General features: G+C 43.5%; 1 protein-coding gene across 2 annotated transcripts in view; it reads right to left on the bottom strand.

Annotated features, from left to right (window-relative positions):
• LOC117249176 (fatty acyl-CoA reductase 1) overlaps nucleotides 1–18,198 on the bottom strand; it is an 82,379-nt gene that overhangs the window by 19,456 nt on the left and 44,725 nt on the right. For both annotated transcript variants that reach the window (XM_033614620.2, XM_078165302.1), the window contains exon 3: nucleotides 6,394–6,569. In XM_033614620.2, coding sequence (XP_033470511.1) covers nucleotides 6,394–6,569 — 176 coding nt within the window. The remainder of the gene's footprint in view (nucleotides 1–6,393; nucleotides 6,570–18,198) is intronic.

The raw sequence follows: 18,198 nt of genomic DNA, 5'->3' as shown, positions 1-18,198 counted from the left end.
AACTCTTGTCCTGACAATAACTCTGATTACAGAAGCAGAATCATTCTAAAATGTTTTCCTAAAAGAATTGAGAGAAACATAAATGTCAGTTCTGGTTTAATCCTGAATGTTGGAGCTCTAACCTCCTGCGGATAAACACACACCAACACATCCTGTTTCTCTGCATCAGTGTGTAAACCTTCTGCATCCAGCAGTGGATCTGTGTCAGCTCCTGAGTGGAACAGCAATATACAGAGTCCATTTTCTCCCCGAGGCGACAGTAAGAAAAACTGAGGGTCAGTTTAAAGAGACACTGCAAGATAGAGTGCTCCTCTGGCTCTGTGTGGGCGGTGCTCGCGAGGTGTGTGTGTGCGACAGGAGGAGGGAGCGCGTCTTGGTGGGCGATGGGTCCACCGGCATGAATCTGACGCGGTCAGGTGGTGCCGACTTGTTAGCGGCTCACACCGATAAATACAAGCAAAGTGGTGACAGTAATAGGGAGGGTGGCGCTGGTGGTTATTAGAAGACGAGCTGTGTGCGTGGGCACGCCGTCTTCCCACCAGCTTCTGGGATCACATACAGGGCGTCACGCCGGCAGGAAAAGATGGGCTGTGCCCCCTTCCTGCATCTGACTCATCGCCCATCTGCTTTTGCTGCTATGATTCGGATGCAACAACTAGAGAGCTGTGTGGCTCTGATCTGTACTACAAGGCACTGCCTCAAAGGATCATTTTATAACAACTTTCCTACATGTTGGGTCCCATTTTTGTAGTTTTTAACCATCGTTTCTGACACTACTATTGTTCTCTGCAGATTAATTACTGAAATGTAGGAACATTGCTGCAATAAAGTCAGACAGGATATAATAAAACTGCTCTATTTTTCATTACATTTCTCATCTTTGCCATTTTCTTGTGTTATACTGGAGAGTTTTTTCTCCTTGGGCCTATAAAACTTAATGAAAATAACAATTTTACAAGAAAAAAGTGACTCTTTTGGGGTTTCTGTTGGATTGACGATGATAAAAAAGTGTTTATAGAGGTGAATTTAAAGGGTGACTTCAGTTTTTTCAACCTGGACTCTGCTTTCCCCACATTTTGTGTCTAAGTGACTAATGGGAACAACAGCTTTTGAAATTGGTCCAGTGCTGAGTGAGAAGGCAGCAGCCGGCAGCCTTGAAACAGGCTGCAATGTAACCACTTGGGGCAACTGTGCACCATCAATGTACATCTGCTAAAAGTGTTTGTTTTTGCCACTGATAGGCTCAGATTATTATTCTGAGTGTCTGACAACATTATAGAAAGATAGACCTTTTTGTTAAAGAGTAACATTCTATTTTTTTAACCAGAAACAGCCCTGAAATTGTTATCACCAAACTCCATTTAAATAAACAGTAATTTTATCATAGTAAAACACTCTTCATTTTAAAGTCGACAGAAACAAACTAAAACTCACAACATACCTCCTGGTTCATCTTTCCACTGTTCCAACAATCACCAACTCTGGTTTGGTTAAAATTAACCCTTAATTCACCCAGTTAGGTGTGAAAATATGTTGGCTCTATACACGGTAAAATTACTGTTTATTTAAATAGAGTCTGGTGGGTTTGAAGATAGCGATTTCGGGGCTGTTTCTCTTTGACAAAAAGGCGCATCTCTGTTGGGATCCTTTACATAATGTTGTCAGATACTTTGAATAATAATCTGAGCCTGTCAGTGTCATAAACAAACACAGTTTGAAAAATCATTGTTCCCATTAGTCACGTAGACAAAAAGACATGTCCACCTTTGTTTTCGCTTTCCACTGAAGCCCCCGAGCAGTACTGTACAGTTCAGTTTGGTACGCAGATCTGGTAAAAGGTGGAGCTGTGAATACTGCAGTCTGTTTTATATGACATACACTTTTAGTAATAAGTGGATCTTTAAGCGTTTATATATATTAATTTTAGCCAGGTTATGTGAGCTGCATATATTCTAATCCTCACTCAGAAAAAAAAAAAAAGCATCGTGGAGTGTTGTTCCTGTGGGTTCCAGCAACAGTAAATCCCTGAGCTTGCCTGAGAAGGACTAAATGCACAAACCCGCTATTTTTAAATACCCCACGGAGAGAGACTCTCACTGCAGCCTGTTTTATTTTGTTCTGAAAATGTTGGCGTGCAGCCTCGTTCTGTGGACGATAAACAAGGTGCAAACTTCTTTCTGTGTCCCACCAGTGGTAAGGAAATACAATGAGTACTGGACGGAGCAGTGAGTGGCAACAACCCCGCCCACATTGAAGGATACGGTTTGCAGTGGAAACGCTAGGGTCTAGGTACCATGTCTGAAGGGTTACTTTTGGTTCCAAAGGTACCATACTGAAAGTGTTTGGTGGAAACCAGTCGCATTTCTTGCCCTGTTAGACTCATGGTAAGTACAATGTTATTTTTTATGAAATGATGGCCAAAGCCACCAAAATAACATCCGTGTTTTATAAACAGGAATTACCCTTTAAGTGTGGATAAAGACCTGAAGAGGATAAAGACCAGCCGAGGTGTCAGCCCTGAACTGAAACCTTTAACAGAGCCGTCTGATTTATGCCCCGGCGCCGCTTACAAGGCTACCAGCCGCTACACATGAGTAATGATGGCAAGAGGTGACAGATGTGGGAGGGGAGCGAGAGAAAGAGTGAACATGGGAGTGAGAGCCGGATAAAGAGAAAAAGAGTTGAAGGCCACTCAGAGAGAAAGATGGAGGGTGAAGCAGCAGAGAGGGATAGAGAGGAGTCAGAGAGCCACAGATGGACCAGAGAGAGATGTGAGAGCAGTAACAGATCAATATAAAGCTGTGGAGGAGGAGTGCACTGCAGCAGCTTTACACTAACTGAGCGGTCACTCAAACCTAATCGAGGTCCCGCCTCCAGCAGCAGTCAAACACCACCTCTGAAGTGAGGTAATCCACCTCCACATATGCACGCATATTAGGGCTTCAACCATTTGGGAAAATAATCTAATTTAATTTTTTAGACCAACTGCTGTCAGGTGTGTATTTATCTCGTTACAGACACTTCCACCCTCTCGACCTCCCTCTGACCCTCCAGGCCCTCATGAGTCTGGCGCGGCTGCCGGTGGACACCTCGTCTCCACGCTGATTGCGTTACATGTGCGTCTGCAATTGTGACGGGTCACAGGTACCCAGACTGTGCTCCAGACTTTGAGTCTCCCATTACGTCTCACTTAGGCGTCTGGACCCAGGGGTTGTGTGGGTCAGGGAGGACACCTGGCTGTGGGTGGCTGACCTCCCACCGTCCCTCATGCCCCGTTTACTATCCTTCAAAAGTCATCAGAGTGCAGGAAACAAAGCCTCTGAACCTTGACTTTTTCTGGGAGAGGAGCCCCCCCATCGTCACAAACATATGTCATGTGATTGGTTGGCAGATACTTTAATAATCCTGAGGAAAATAAGGCACCCAGTAGCTTATTATCTGAAACTTTGGCCACCTTCAATATGAACATCTGACATTATAAAACCATATATATGACAGAAAATGAGGAAAAGCATCGTGGGTCTCTTTAGCCATGGTGCGGCTAATCTTCATGTAATAACAGCCTGCATCAACACTTGTGTATTTACACTGTGGGACAAAGTTGAGACATGTTTGTATATTTGAACATAGTCTTAAGTTTGTAGGCAGTGTAAACACACGCCTTTCCTGCTGTCTGTCAGCTCAGTGTCGGCACGGCACTCCGATGCACTGACCTCAGACCAAACTCAGCGTAGTCTAAACTATGCTGTGTCTGACAGCAGTACTTCCACAGACGCACATTAAAGCTAAAGGCCAGGCGTGTTTTTAAATCTTCTGCTGTAACTGTGGCTGGCTGTGGTGCGGCTGCCTGGTAACAGAGAGCTGAAGCAGACACCAGCCTCTCTGAGGTTTGACAGGGAGACAAACTGAGGACGATATGGATTTTTAAAATACACGCAAAACGTGTACAGTGGATTTTTATGGAGAATGAAATGTGCCCAAAGTTGGGTGAGCATTCTTACCGGTTAAGTCTCTCTCTCAAACTCAGTAGTGACTAAATTTTGAACAATGTTCGAGCACTGGTTGGATGAAACGGATGTTATTTTGTACAAGTGCGTCACTGAATCGCATCTGTGAAGGGGCTAAGATTAACGCATCCACTGGGTGTTGTATTTCCATCACTGCCAATCGCAGCTAATCAGAGATAGAGCCGATAAATACCCGTGTCTGCTGCAGAGTCAGATTGTTGATTGAAATCTCTCCCACTAAATACAAACGCCAGATGTTAGTGGATGTTCATAGGTTTTTGTCCAGGGGGGAAGAGGCTTCAGAGACTCCTCGGCTCTGATTGTTTTCACTCAAGTGCGATAAAATGTGATTTTTTTCCACAGATCATCTGGCTCATGTTCTGCTGTGTGGATACACTGACAGTTTCAGCAAATATAAAGTTATTTTTGAAAGGCAGCAGCAGCAGGCGCCTCTCAGGAGAGACAGGTCCCTGTGCACAGGGTGTTCAATGTGTAACAGGATGGAGTGACGCTGATTATATGACAAAAACCTACAGCACCGAACAGCTGAAGCACCAGCACATCACTGACAGAAGGAAAAATAACTGGGTCGCCATTATATATAATGCACTGTCACCAGCAGGCCCCAGTAAGAGCGCAGGAGCCTGAGGCTGTAGCAGATGAGTGATGACACAGCATCACCACTGTTATATTTAACAAGCTGGGAGTCATCAGTGGATTCAGGCCATATACAAACCTTCATAATGAACATGGATACCCTTTAAAACCCCTACATGTCTCATTATTATCTCCAATATCCGATAACGTCTGACTTCACGCAAGCTTTTCGTACGCAGTGTTGCTCTCTGAATAAAGAAGGAACCATCCATTGTTTGACTGCTTTTCACACTGAACTGTAGGTGACTTTATGGTTTTGCAAACAGTTTATTTCCCCACATCTTCACCACCACTTCCTCTTTGCTTGAAAACAAATAACAGTGCAGTGTGTTCGGTGAGCTGCAGATCCTCTGGACGTTTTACAACAGGAAGTTCCTGCCACGCAGGGAACATTTACTCAATCATAACGAATTGTTGGGTTTGTCTTTTGGTAAACGATGTGGTTCGGGGGAGTGCCAAAAAGCTGCAAGTGGCAAACAGTTTGAAATCATATCAGAGTTTTTAAAAAAATATCTTTGTAAGAAAGCAGTGAAAAATCAGAGAGTGTATACAAAGTATATTTCGTGTTAAAGGGAATACTTCACCCACCAGATGACCCTTAGTATATCAGTGACTCATCCCGTTTTACGTTGAATTTGTAAAGACAACTTTGTTTTTCTCAAATGCCTCCATGGTGAACGAAAAATCCAAAAACAGAATATTCTTCATGAATCAAAGTCATAGGGGTCCACTTTTAACAACAGCAAAACTATATCCAAACATCTGTTTCCAAACTCTCACACAACTCATGCAGTATAATCCAAGTCTCATTTATCCAGTTGTATGCTCAATACTCACCAAACAGGAGCTCTTTCCAACAAGAAATTGAATGTAAACTAAATCTCATCCGTAATGGAAAAATACAGCTCCCTTTTTTGGATTATGTCAAAAGGTTCAACTTCTCACCTAACAGACACTAGAGGATATATTCGGGATAGGATATGTTCTTCTTTTACATTTCTCTTTCCTCTGGCTCTCTCCACTTCATGTCATTTTATTTATCTATCAATCTTTTATTATTTTTATTTACTTCCACATTTCCTCATTTTCCTTTCTGTAAAACGTGGGGGAATAAAAACTTAATCAATGCTTTCTTTTAGCCAGACTCCATTGACAAAAACAGTAATTTTACCCCACTGAACACAGGAGCTGCTGGTCTACCACTGCCTCGATTAGTACGTTTTTTTAGTGTTATTGTGCGACTTTGGTGTTTTCAATAGTTAGTTTGGATTCACCAAAGTCACTCAATAACACAAACTAATAACTAACTAATTGAGGCAATGGTAGAACAGCAGCTCCTGTGTTAAGTGAGGTAAAATAACTGTTTTTGTCAATGTAGTCTGGCTTTGACAAGAGCATAGATAAGTTTCCCTTTTAGTTCAGTTCCCTGTTGTAAAGTGGTGTCTGTTTGGGATATACTGAGCATACGACTGGATAAGTGAGACTTGGATTATACTGCAGTTGTGTTTTGATGTAGTTTAGCTGTTCATAAACGTGGACCCCTATGACTTCAATACACCAAGAATTTTCTTTGTTTTTTGGATTCTCCATTCACTCTGGAAGCATGCAAGAAAAACAGTGTTTTCTTAATAAATTCAGAGTACCACAGGTTAAGTAACTGATACACAAATGGTCATTTTGTGGTTGAAGTATCACTTTAATGCATTAAGTTGGGGGTTGTGATCCTCACTTGAGTGGCTCGTCAAACCGGATGGTGGCGGCGCAATGGAAGACGATGTTGATGCAGGTGGAGAGCTTCTCAACATCCTCTGGGCTGATGGCGAGGCCGGGCTGCGTCAGCTCGCTGCTGATGGGGATGATCTTCTGGTGGAAGTCGGGGTTGTCCTCCCGCACTCGGTCGAAAAGCTGCCAGACAGAAAACACACGAGACAGATAAGTTTATACGCCAACATCGCAGCGTTCAAATAATGCAGGACAATAAATCGAGAAGCTTAAATGCCACTTGTAATTATTCCCATATTGCACAAGAGCTGGAGGGCAGATCAACCATAAAAGCTGAGCCAAGCGTCGACAGCTAAACACTAAAATAGCCTGACAAGGAATGCAAATGATCTCAAGTCAGCACAGACAGCGAGTATGTTGCTTTGCATAAAACCCCTCAGGCAGAAATCACCCACATGTTTCAGTAAAGTTTCATCACCAGATTTGTTTCTGATCTCAAGTGTCCCCTTTCATTTCATGAAAACAATAAATGACATGAAACATGTCAGAGAACAGAGAGCCATCACTGTGTAAACAACACTATAGCAAAATACATACAGTACGAATTATGGCACCACCTTTATTAGTTCTTCCTGCTATATTGTAGGCAACTGGACTTGCTTGAGTTGCTACAATAACGCACTCGATGACTGATAATTTTCCCCAACACCCTTATTATTAGCTACCACATCACACCAGTATTAAAACACAATAGGTTCCCTGTGATAAAATCTGCTCCTGGAAAAAAAAGAAAAAAAAAAAGAGAGTTTTAGAAGAGAAGAGAAATTTTTAAGGAATACTTCAAAACTTCATTTTTCTTTCGTGCCTCCATGGTGAACAAAGAATCCACAAATGGAAAAAATTCCTGATGATGTGAAGTAAAAGGCGACTGTGTTTAACAAAAGCAGGACTATTTAAAACATTTGTTTATAAAAGCTCACACAACTCATGCAGTATAATCCAAAATGAAACTTATCTATGTTCTCTTCAAAGCCAGACTCCATTGACAAAAACAGTAATTTTACCTCGCTGAACACAGGAGCTGCTGGTCTACTGCTGCCTCGATCAATTAGTTTGTTTGTGTTATTGTGCAGCTTTAGTAGATCCAAACTAACCCTTGTAAACATCAAAGCCTCACAATAACACAAAAGAACAAACTCACTGAGGCAGAGGTAGACCAGCAGCTCCTGTGTTCAGCGAGGTAAAATGACTGTTTTTGTCAATGGAGTCTGGCTTTGAAGAGAGCATGGATAAGTTTCACTTTTGATTATATTGCACGTTGTGTGAGAGTTTGTAAACTGATGTTTTGATATATTTTTGCCTTTGTTAAACACAGTCACCTTAAACTTCCCTTTATCAAGAATACCTTCAGTTTTTGGATTCTTCGTTCACCGTGGAGGAATGAAAGAAAAACAGTTTTCCTCAGGAATTCAAGGTAACACAGGGTGAGTAACTGACACACAAATGATCTCTACAAAGCCGTGGTAGACCAGCAGCTCCTGTGTACAGAGAGGTTAAATTAGTGGTTTTGTCAGTGGAGTCTGGCTTTGAAGAAATTGTAGTTAAGTTTCCCTTTTAGTTCAGTTCCCTGTCGTAAAGTTTGTGAAGTATTCATGATACGACTTGATAAATGAGACTTGGATTATGCTGCACAAGTTGAGAGTTTGTCAACAGATGTTTTGATATAGTTTTGCTGTTGTTAAAAAGCTGATTCCTTTGACATTATTTCATCAAAAAAATGTCTCTGTTTTTGGATTCTCCGTTTAACCTGAAGGCATGCATGTCTTCTTCATGAATTCAAAGTAACATGGGGTGAGTAATTGATAGACAAATGTTATTTTGAGGGTGAAGTAATGAAAGTATTTGTTGCACAGCCTTGAAGCCAAAACAATAAATCAATAAATGTTCTATTAATCACTTTTCATTAGAGTTTAAGATCACACATTCAGTTCAAAGAAAATGTGATTGTGTCAGTATTTGCTCTTCTTTATGAGGGCAGTAGGCGTGACGAAGGGGTGAGGTTGTAGTACAGAGGAAGTGTTGCTGCTGTGGACGAATGGATGAACGGGTTTTATTTGTCAGTGCCATGAGTCAAAGGCATACTCCCTGATAAATGCCTAAGAAAAGCAACGCGCTCCCTGCTGTATACATACCACTATCTGTGCTGAATGTGCCGCACATATATGCGACATAGAGACTGAACATTTGTCCCTCTACATGACAGATTCTGCGCGACACGCCACATGTAACCCCAAACAAAGCCCCCTTGTGTGATATTATTCCACCTGTTTACACTGCTGCTTGCTCACTGAGGGCTGCGGACGACATTCCAATATGGAGGGAGGAAGAAGTCGTCTAGATTTACCAGCTCGTGTCTCACACAGCCCCTCGCTGCCTGACACCCTGGTGCACCCTGCAGAGCGCTAAGCACTGCATCAGAGTCCCCTGCAGGACTTCACCACAGCGTTACACTGGGAGACACTAACCAAAGGAAGCAGAGAAAGTCAGTCAGATGTCCTATTGCGTCATGCGTGGTGTTGCCAACATGGCTGACAGTGTGGCAGCTGTGTGCACAGAGACGTTTTACACACAGAAGAAGAAGAGGGTGAATGAGAGGGGAAGTGAAGGGATTGGCATCAAAGTGTGTGTGCTCGCTCTGTTATGAAATTGCAGCCCTGTGTGTGTATGTGTGTGTGTCAGCTGTCCGAGTAAGCAGAGCAGATGTTGAATTAAACAGCTTCAAACAGCTGTTTATATTCATGTCCTGTATCCCCATCAGTCTTCGGCTGCTCTCCAAATACATGCTGCCCATATTAGGCACAAGTCCCCATGTACAGTATGTAATGTCATGACCCAGAACTGTTCCCAACTGGAGGAGGGGGGATGCATGCGGTATTTTCTGCATGACAGTGCAGCGCTGCTGTCATTATGTAATGCAAAAATCATAGTGTTTTCCCTCCGTCTGCTCGAGGCCAACAGCTGGCAGTAACAGAGACCTACATTCAGTTGAAGAAGAGATTTAATGTGCAGATTTCTCACAAAAAAAATCTTTCCAAAAATACCAAATCAGTTACTCCACAAACTGCTCCCTCTTTACTGCGTGATTCACCGAGCGGCTGATGTCATGTAATGACCTCGATCCAACCTCCTTATGAGGGTGTGTAGCTTGGCAACAAAAACAAAACCACCCAGGTTTTTGGCAGCGGCCCATCACTTCCATGGTTTGTATGACAAGGAAGTTTTTGAGTTCGCCGTGGAGACAAAGGTAAACTCTTCTAATAGCTGTGATGTTTATGAGCCCTGTCACATGTCGTAACTGTCAGACACGCATCAGGCAAAAGAACAGTCTGCGAAGGCCTTTTGGGGAACAGCCAGGTTGATGCACTTCACCAGACAAATGTTTCACCGAGTCTAATGCTGCTTTTCATGAGGAATGTATTCAATGTCACACGTGCAACTGAGACAAAAAACACTTTAGTAATTTAACACCAGGCAGAGCATAAAGAACCTCCTCATCACTGCAACAAGACGAGCTGGTTCGACTGAAGAGGAACTCTTAACTACAATATGTTTCGGAAAAGATGCTTGTACTTGTCATGGTGGATGATGCATCGTCCCACAGGATATTGCAATAAACAACACGATAATCATTTCAAGACCATCTTATGCCACTGATAATAATAATATAATACCATCATAATGGAAAAACACACTTTCAAAGAGCAATCAACTTTTAAATCTTAATATTCAGACACTGGAATGTGAACTGAATAATTAAAATATCGTCTCTGCAGAAGCAGACTTGCCAGACTGTGACCTGAGGTTGACCTCACCTGTCAGAGGTGTCATGCTGCCCCAGTTATCCTATACCACATGTTTTTCTCCTGTCGTTTCATTGCTCCATTTTGGTCATCTATATGTAAAACTCTTTCACAGATGTACGGTTAAAATAAAAGAATTGAAATAAAATAAATTAAAATAAAATAATAAAAACAGTTAAAATAAAATAATTAAAATATCTTTAATGAATGAAGCATAAAAAAAATAAAACCAAACAACCACAACAATAAATAAAATGGACTCCCGGGCTGTTAACAAAAGTTGCACTTCAATAAACACTAAACATTTTGCACAGGGGTTAAAGAGAGTCAGTCCTTGACAGCTGGCCAAGATGTTGGGGACATTCTTATAGAAACAAACAACCACGTAAACACAAGGCGATCTCGATCATTTCTGCTGACCTTGATAAGTTGATAACATCATTACTGTGACAGGCCTAGTTACTATAATGTTTACAACAGATCAATAAGACCCCTACAGGTCAATAAGACTACCAAATACTGCTGCACTGTGTAAATTCACCCTTATGTCTACCTTTAAGTGAGTAAAGCCAGTCCAGTGTTGATGTCTAACAGCTCAACAGCTCTCCAGTATAAATATAACAGCCTTTAAATGCCCAAGTGATTTTGGTGATCGCAGCAATGCTAAGGTTAATGACCAAAAAAAAAAAAAAAAAAAATTATATCATAATTGGACTTCTGGGGTGGAATCTGAGTTTAAATCAATTTCCATTTCCATTTGCAGTAATTATATTTAGCAGTATGGCTCTGTTCTGGGGCCTCTCTGCTTTTCCTTGGGCCTACGCAGAAAGCCTCTTCCACGCGCAGACATGGAAAGCCACAAAGCAGAGGGAGCAGACCTCTCTGCCCTTCCATGTGCAAACGAGGAAAGTCTAAGGTACAGAGAGCACACCTCCCTGCCCTTCCATGTGCCTACATGGAAAGCATAAGGCATTGAGAGAGCACTCCTCTCTGCCCTTCCTCGGGAACAGAACAGAGCAGCATCAATGACAAACAGAAATGACATTGATAAGTCAGACACAGCGTAAAAAGGAGGAGCTGGGGCAGAGGCAGGTTGCAAAGCGGCTTGCAGAGAAAGCAGCAACAGTAGGCAGGCCAGAGCAGTTTAAATAGGGCCCTGAATGAGTTTCACCAATTGAGCTGAGTTCGACATCGTGGCCTGCCTGTACTAATGCTGTGCTCAATTAACGACAGAAGAAAGGCTGTTAAATAATGAGATTAATCATTTTTTTTAATCTTGCTTTCTTGTTTACAGTGTTTTATATAATGTATTATTTTTAGACCTGAGCTCCACTTTGCTCACAAACACCACCTTTTGGTTGATGGTGCACACAATAACTCCTTGAGGAATTAAAATGCGAATCAACTCAAGCACCCCTTGCTGGTACCAAGATAATGATGCCACACAGGGGCATTACTGTGTCTGGAAACAAAGTGGCAAAAGAAAATGAGAGACATCTGTTCAATGCTATCACTATTAAACCCAAAGTATTAGTGCACACTCACCCATGACACACTACCACACTAAAATAGCAGCATGACTGTTCATCAGCTGCAGACACTCAGCCAAAACAGATATTTGTGTAGCACCTCTGAGCCAAAGCTCAGAAAGAAAGAAAGACCCAGAAGGGATACAGTGCATCGGGGTCAGCAGGGTGAATGAGGCCGTAGAATGTGGGCTTCAGAGCGCTCTTTGTTATGGGCACAAGCAGAGAATGGCATTGTGGGATTGTTTTGTAAAGGGTTCTTTTCTTGTGCCAGCCTTCCATCGCTCGCATTTACCATCACACCCTTCTGCGACCCACGGGGATCACTGAGCAAACTGCCTTGTACAGGAACACAATAGTCCACCAGTTCACATTTCCTCAACACGCTGAAGGGAAAAACATCACCGCAGCCATCCCTGCAGCATAACCACAAGTGTTTCAGTAGTGCATCTTGTGGTCAGTCATAACCTCGAACAAGCCCAGATAAAGGTCATCCATAAAGTCAGTTCTGTCAGTGACTCTCCCCTGTTTAACTTGAAGAGGCGGCTTGTACATGCAGCCAACATTGGTCCTTTCTCTGCGCCGAACACTGATATTTTTCAAGACCCCGAGGGCAATAAATCTTCCATCAAGAGTGCTTGAAGCAGCCGCTCTGCGGACTTTCACAGAAACCCAACACTAATGGCACTTTCCTTTCAGCCCGGCAACCCGAGATGCCATTCACACAGCCTCTCTCCTCGCTAACTGCCCTTTAACTGGGCTCCACTCTTTTCACAGCCCCTTCACGCAGACCTTTCCCCTGGAGCGAAGGCATGACGGAGAGAGAGGCAGAGCAGGAAAAGAAGCACACAAGTTGTGGGGGAAGTGTTTTGTGTTTCTGCATTGTGCAAAATGTTTGATAGCAAAATGGTTTCTGGAGAGTCCTTGTGTATAAGAGGTCAGAATAGGACGCGGTGTGAAGCAGAGCTAATGATGGCTGTGATCTTCACACTTTCTGAGGTGTAGCATGACTCCCTGACAGACTGGAGGTCACAGCTGCAGAGTCTTGATTCAATCTGAAATGATTTTGATAACTGATTAATACTTTAAAGGCAGAAACAGCTGTTCCCGCTTTTCACATTGAAGACTTTTTCCTTTTTTTAATATTCTTATTATCACCGCCAGGCATAAACCTGGAGGAATGGCGCGCTTGGTCGTGTGTCTAGAAGTTTCAGTTCTGTGACCTCACCTCTGGATGCCAATAAATTCTGCACTCTAGACCCTTGCATCTGACAAAGACACAAAACTCATCTGACACACACAGAAGCAGTTTCCTGTTAGTTTTGGGGAGAATGCCTTAATTACTCAAGTTGAAAAACAGTATCACTATGAATGTCTCTCCCTTAGTTTCCTTGCAGCATCCGCACGAGTCTGAAAGGTAAATTCTGCGCCACCGTTGGTCCTTTCCCTGCCGACTACGCCGGATGCTGCCAATCGGACACGAACAGGCTGGAAAATGTGCTGTAGCTGGGGAAGGTCTGCAAAAGTATGTCAGACAGAAACGATTAACGTCTGCACCCTCAGCAGTGACCTCCATTTCCTGACATGCACTGTCTAAATTAGTCAAATAATGGGATGTGAGCAGGATCACTGACAAAAAAGGGGGGAAAAATGATTTTTTTCCAAAAGTTATTAAGAATGACTAAAACTCCTCCAGCACTGTCGACAACGTGCGTCGGCACTAAAGCACACACATGGTTGAGGAAGTGCGCAGGTCTCTTTTTCATCTGCAGAACTGACAACGCTGCATACTTAAGTTTGAATGGAAATACAAGGAGTCTCATGGGAAGCTGTGAAGAAGGACAGACGTGGCTCACCCCCGGGGCTGTCGGCACATTAAGGAGAATAAGGGTTCATCTCCTCTCCTCTTCACCCCTCAGTGTCCCAGGGGCATAAAAACAGATTTAACCAGCCCGTGTCACTACAATTTTCAACAAAAGTCCCCAAACCTTCAGTCTGAGGTGGAAACTTTGCCTGCCGGATTGTTTTAGAAACACTGATTTAAAAGTAATTAGCTTTATGCATTGAGAAGCTTCTAGGTGCTGAGAAAAACCTGATTAAAGTCGGAGAAGAAGGTAAACTAAACCACACAATTTGATTTGCATGAGGGACCAAGTGTTCTGGTTTATCTCAAGCAAAGTGCTGTCTACCAACAGTGTTATATTTCACGAGTGGTCCACTTAAAGAGACACAATGCCGCCCATCTCTTTATTCAACTGTTTCAGGCCTGAATCTCTCAGCTTCTTAAGAGCTTAGGGGAGCAATCAGGCGTCGCGGGGAGCAGCTCATCACAGCAAACTAATGAAAATGGAGGGTTTTCTCATGTCTGGCTCTGGGCTATCATTGTACACAACTCAATTGAGATCAATATGAACAGAGTAATAAGGTTTACAGTGACAACAAATGTAGTGCTTCTGGGCTCGATGTTCGGTATGCCGGTGGCATCGCATTCCAGTCTTTCAGACAGACAGTGACCTCATGCCGAGCCAAGGAGACTTTTATTACCCTCCAAGAGCAAACAGACAGGAAGAAGACTTGAGTTTATGATGGCTGCTGCAGGTTTTTGTGTCCTTATTCCGCAAGGCAGGCTCGGACTGGCAATCTGGGTATACCGGCAAATGCCAGATGGGCCGGCCCACCTAGCGGGCTGCAAGGCCATCATCAGCAACATGGGAAAAAATTGATGTTAGAACAGCCCATTTGATGAGGGGTTACATGGTTCCAAAAACTGTCAGTAGGCTACCTATACTGTCAGGCAGGTGCAGCGGTACAGACAGTCATCACCTTCCCCAACCGCTTCATGTGGATCCATCAATAGTGGTGTCTCAATTCAGGGGCTGCAGCGTTTGAAGGACGCGGCCTTCGCGGTGTACGTCGGCCACCGCCATCCTTCGATTACCGTATCAGCCAAACCGAACGGTCTCCTAAATGGGACAGTCTAGATTGGAGGATTTCCTGGTTGCATCACCAGTTTTTCTCACCCAACCCGTTCTGTTCCTGTTACCTAACAGCCAGCTGCACTTGATGAAAGAAGGAGTAAGCTAGAAGTTAGTTCGCCCTAAATCATGGTCCCAGAGATTGTTATTATATAGTTATTTTTAATTAATACTTGAGGAGATTCACCGCCGGAGAAACTGCCGCTTCATATATTATACGCTGTTGGACCGTTTTCAGGTATATTTACTAAATTAAGATTGTTTAAGCTGTGTGCTTTTAGCTAATAGTAATGTTAATAGCCATAAAGCTAGTTAAAAATTGTTAGTTAACTTAATATATAATTGTCACTGGCGTGCATTGCATCTTGGGATAGACTGGGCCACAACAGATTCATCCATTGCATCCTCCAAATTCTGGGAAAGGTGGCTGCATTTCTCGTCCGCATTTGAAGGAGCCTTTGAAATGCAACAGCCTTGGTCATGCCAATGTGATGCAATTGGTCTTCAAATGCAGCCTTCGAGGGATGCAGCCCCTGAATTGAGACACAGCTCATGTGATGTTAGAGCAAATATACTACAGTAAAATTGTAATGTTTGTTCCTTATTGCGCCGCTGGTTTTAATCTGCTAGCTTAAAGTCTGATATCAGTGGAGTGTAAGATCACATCAGTTGTTCCCAGATCTCGTAAGAGTATGTTGCTAAAACAGAGACATGTCTCGAACAAAGTTAATTTTCTCTTAATCTGTCTGTCTGGAAAAGAAAAAAAGAAAAAAGCCAATTCAGTGTCAGAATGTTTAGAGGAGTCGGGGCTTGTGAAAACTCGCTCCAATATTTACTTTCGGGACAAGGGGTCGAAGGAATCAGTCATAATCTGTCCTCACATTCACTTTTCCCATTGGAGTGAATGGACTCAGGACCGTCGCTAGTCTCCTAAAGGGGCGGGGCAGTGGCTAAAACCAACGTGACACAGATACAGGACATGAATCGAAAGTGGCCCATCTCTGTTTGGCTGAATCCAAATGTCCGGACTTCCCCACACTTGCTGACTGGCGGTAGTCACGAATTATGGTTGGCACGACCTGACTGATACGATCATCTCAATTTCTATTGTTCCAGGTAATTTACTGGGTCCATGAGTTTGCTTTGAAGTCACAAGTTTTTTGTAAAGCCAAGTCTCAGAGCAGCCTGGTTCACGTCTATTCTTAAGTCCTCATTTCTGAGATGATCTGCAGGCCCTGAAGTGTCACGGTTCTTCTGAACAGTGCGGTGCAGGGGTGTGAACAACATTAAGGTCTAAAGCACAGTGCTGCGGCCGTCAAACCAAAGATTACACAAAAAACTGTGATGAAATCTTTGGCAACCAAAGAGACACATGGTATTGTGGAACCATTTCCATCTAACGTAATACTGATGGTCATTCAGAGTCCTGACACGAAGGAAACACACTTTACAGGCAACCGCAATGGAAACAGACTGATTTTCTGTATCAGATCTGCGTCAGAGTTTATCATCTGAAGACAGAGCAGCTGCAGGTTGTAATCTTGATGAACATGATCCTCTCTGATATGGAGAGCAGCTTCTCGTCTGTCCTGCCACCAGGCCTCCGAAACCTCCACCGATCTTCTGCCCGCTTTTTCGGACATTAACAGCGTTTCATTCATCCTGACCTGATAGAAAACACCCACACAAACAAACACAATCAAATCTGTCTGGATCGTTCGTGGAGGACAGTCTGAGGAAGCGGTGTAGCTAGTTGGGTGAGAAAAACAGAGTGATGGACTTCGGAATTCCTGTAGCTTGAAGCATCTGAAGATTTTCAGTATGTGTTCATTTGGGTGACATTTTGCAGGCGAAGGCCAGTGGGGTATTGACATTTCAGGCCCCTTTGTCTGTACCCAATAGGCCTGATAAGTAATCAATCCATGAGCACCACAATCAGGACTATTACCCCAAAGTTTTAGCTAAGAAACGTTGGCATAGGACTGTTATGTAATGGTAGGAATGATAAAAATAAAATGAGGTAGGTTAGATTAAAACTTTCTAAAGAGGACCACTACATCCCATCTCAGAGGGCTTTGTGCCACATGTATCTGTGGAGCCATATGGATGTGGGGAGGGAGAGCCGGTTGGCAGACTCTGCACATGCTGTGGAGGCACTGGGCTGTGCTACAACAGTCCCCTGAAGGACTAAGTCTTCACCACGCATGTCTCCTCTCCCTTAATGACTTCACCAGCGACGTTTAATGTGCTAATTTGTTTCATAAACTGGAGTTAATTTGCGGCCTAATTATACGCCAAAGCATTGGTTCCCCCTTGCCCTTCTCTCCAGGGAGGAGTTGCAGGGTTATTGGTTGCCTCTCAGTCTGCTCTCCTGCTGCACTGCATGCCAACCGGCCACAGATGAGCAGTGGATGCCTCGCAATGTGCCCGTCTGGCAGCTGCAGCCTATCCTCAGAGCCCCTGTCTCTGAGCGAGACTCAGCACATCAAGTGCCCCGAGTCACCTCATTCGCTCTTGTCCCTAAAAGTTGCTGTTTGAACAGAGCTTGATGCGCTTTAAACACGCTGCCACACATCATCTGCAGGATTTAGCTCACGGAGGCCTCAAGCGAGTGCAGGACTGAGTGGCAGGTAAGCATGTCAAGAGTGGTCTGCTCTTGCTTAGACGTATGCCTGCGCTGGCAGCTGGCATTAACAATCCAAGCAGCTCCACAAGTGGAAACACATACAGTAGAGCAGCCTGTCAGAGCCTGCAGCTGCGGGAATCAATAAATCTTGAATATTTATACTGCTGCAAAGATCACCTGGCTGCAAACACGAGGAAATCAATACAACAATGTAGTCATGTTGGATCAGAGTGCGATAATGGGCAAAGGACTGAATGCCACAGAGCAGGGGGCACAACTCTCACACTCAACACAGAGTCACACGCTCTGTGAACCAACCGATAATTATAGGGAGGGCTGCTTTCAGTCATGGATCTGAAACTGCACAAAAGGCCGAAAAAGGAAGTAAGTGCAACTGTGCCTGTGCATATATAAACCTCCTTGTACTGTTTGTTACCTCGCATCCATGCGTGTCTAAAATGCACCACTATTAAAAACTGAGCAGCTGCAAGCCTTTTAAACACGCACCATCTTTCACAGAACAAAGGAAGACATTGCTTAACTCAAAGATGAATATCTGCACTTAAGTGACGACACATCGTATTGTGTCGCTAACTTGGACTAGTGTCCATCTTATGAAGCTCACAAGTTTTGAATCACTTCAATAACTGCACAAACACACCCTATCTTTTTTTAAACTCATACCAACCCTTTATGAAGATCCAGGTGTGGCTTACTTCCTTTGCATCAGCCGTGACATCATCATGAGGTGACTTCAGCTGGACAGATATGTCAGGCATGTCAGGCATGAAGCGCTTGTGACACAGCCTCTCAATGGCGTGATCC

Source organism: Epinephelus lanceolatus, chromosome 23 (assembly GCF_041903045.1).
Source record: "Epinephelus lanceolatus isolate andai-2023 chromosome 23, ASM4190304v1, whole genome shotgun sequence".
In the NCBI taxonomy this organism is placed as follows: domain Eukaryota; kingdom Metazoa; phylum Chordata; class Actinopteri; order Perciformes; family Serranidae; genus Epinephelus; species Epinephelus lanceolatus.
This window is presented reverse-complemented; position numbering and strand designations above follow the sequence as displayed.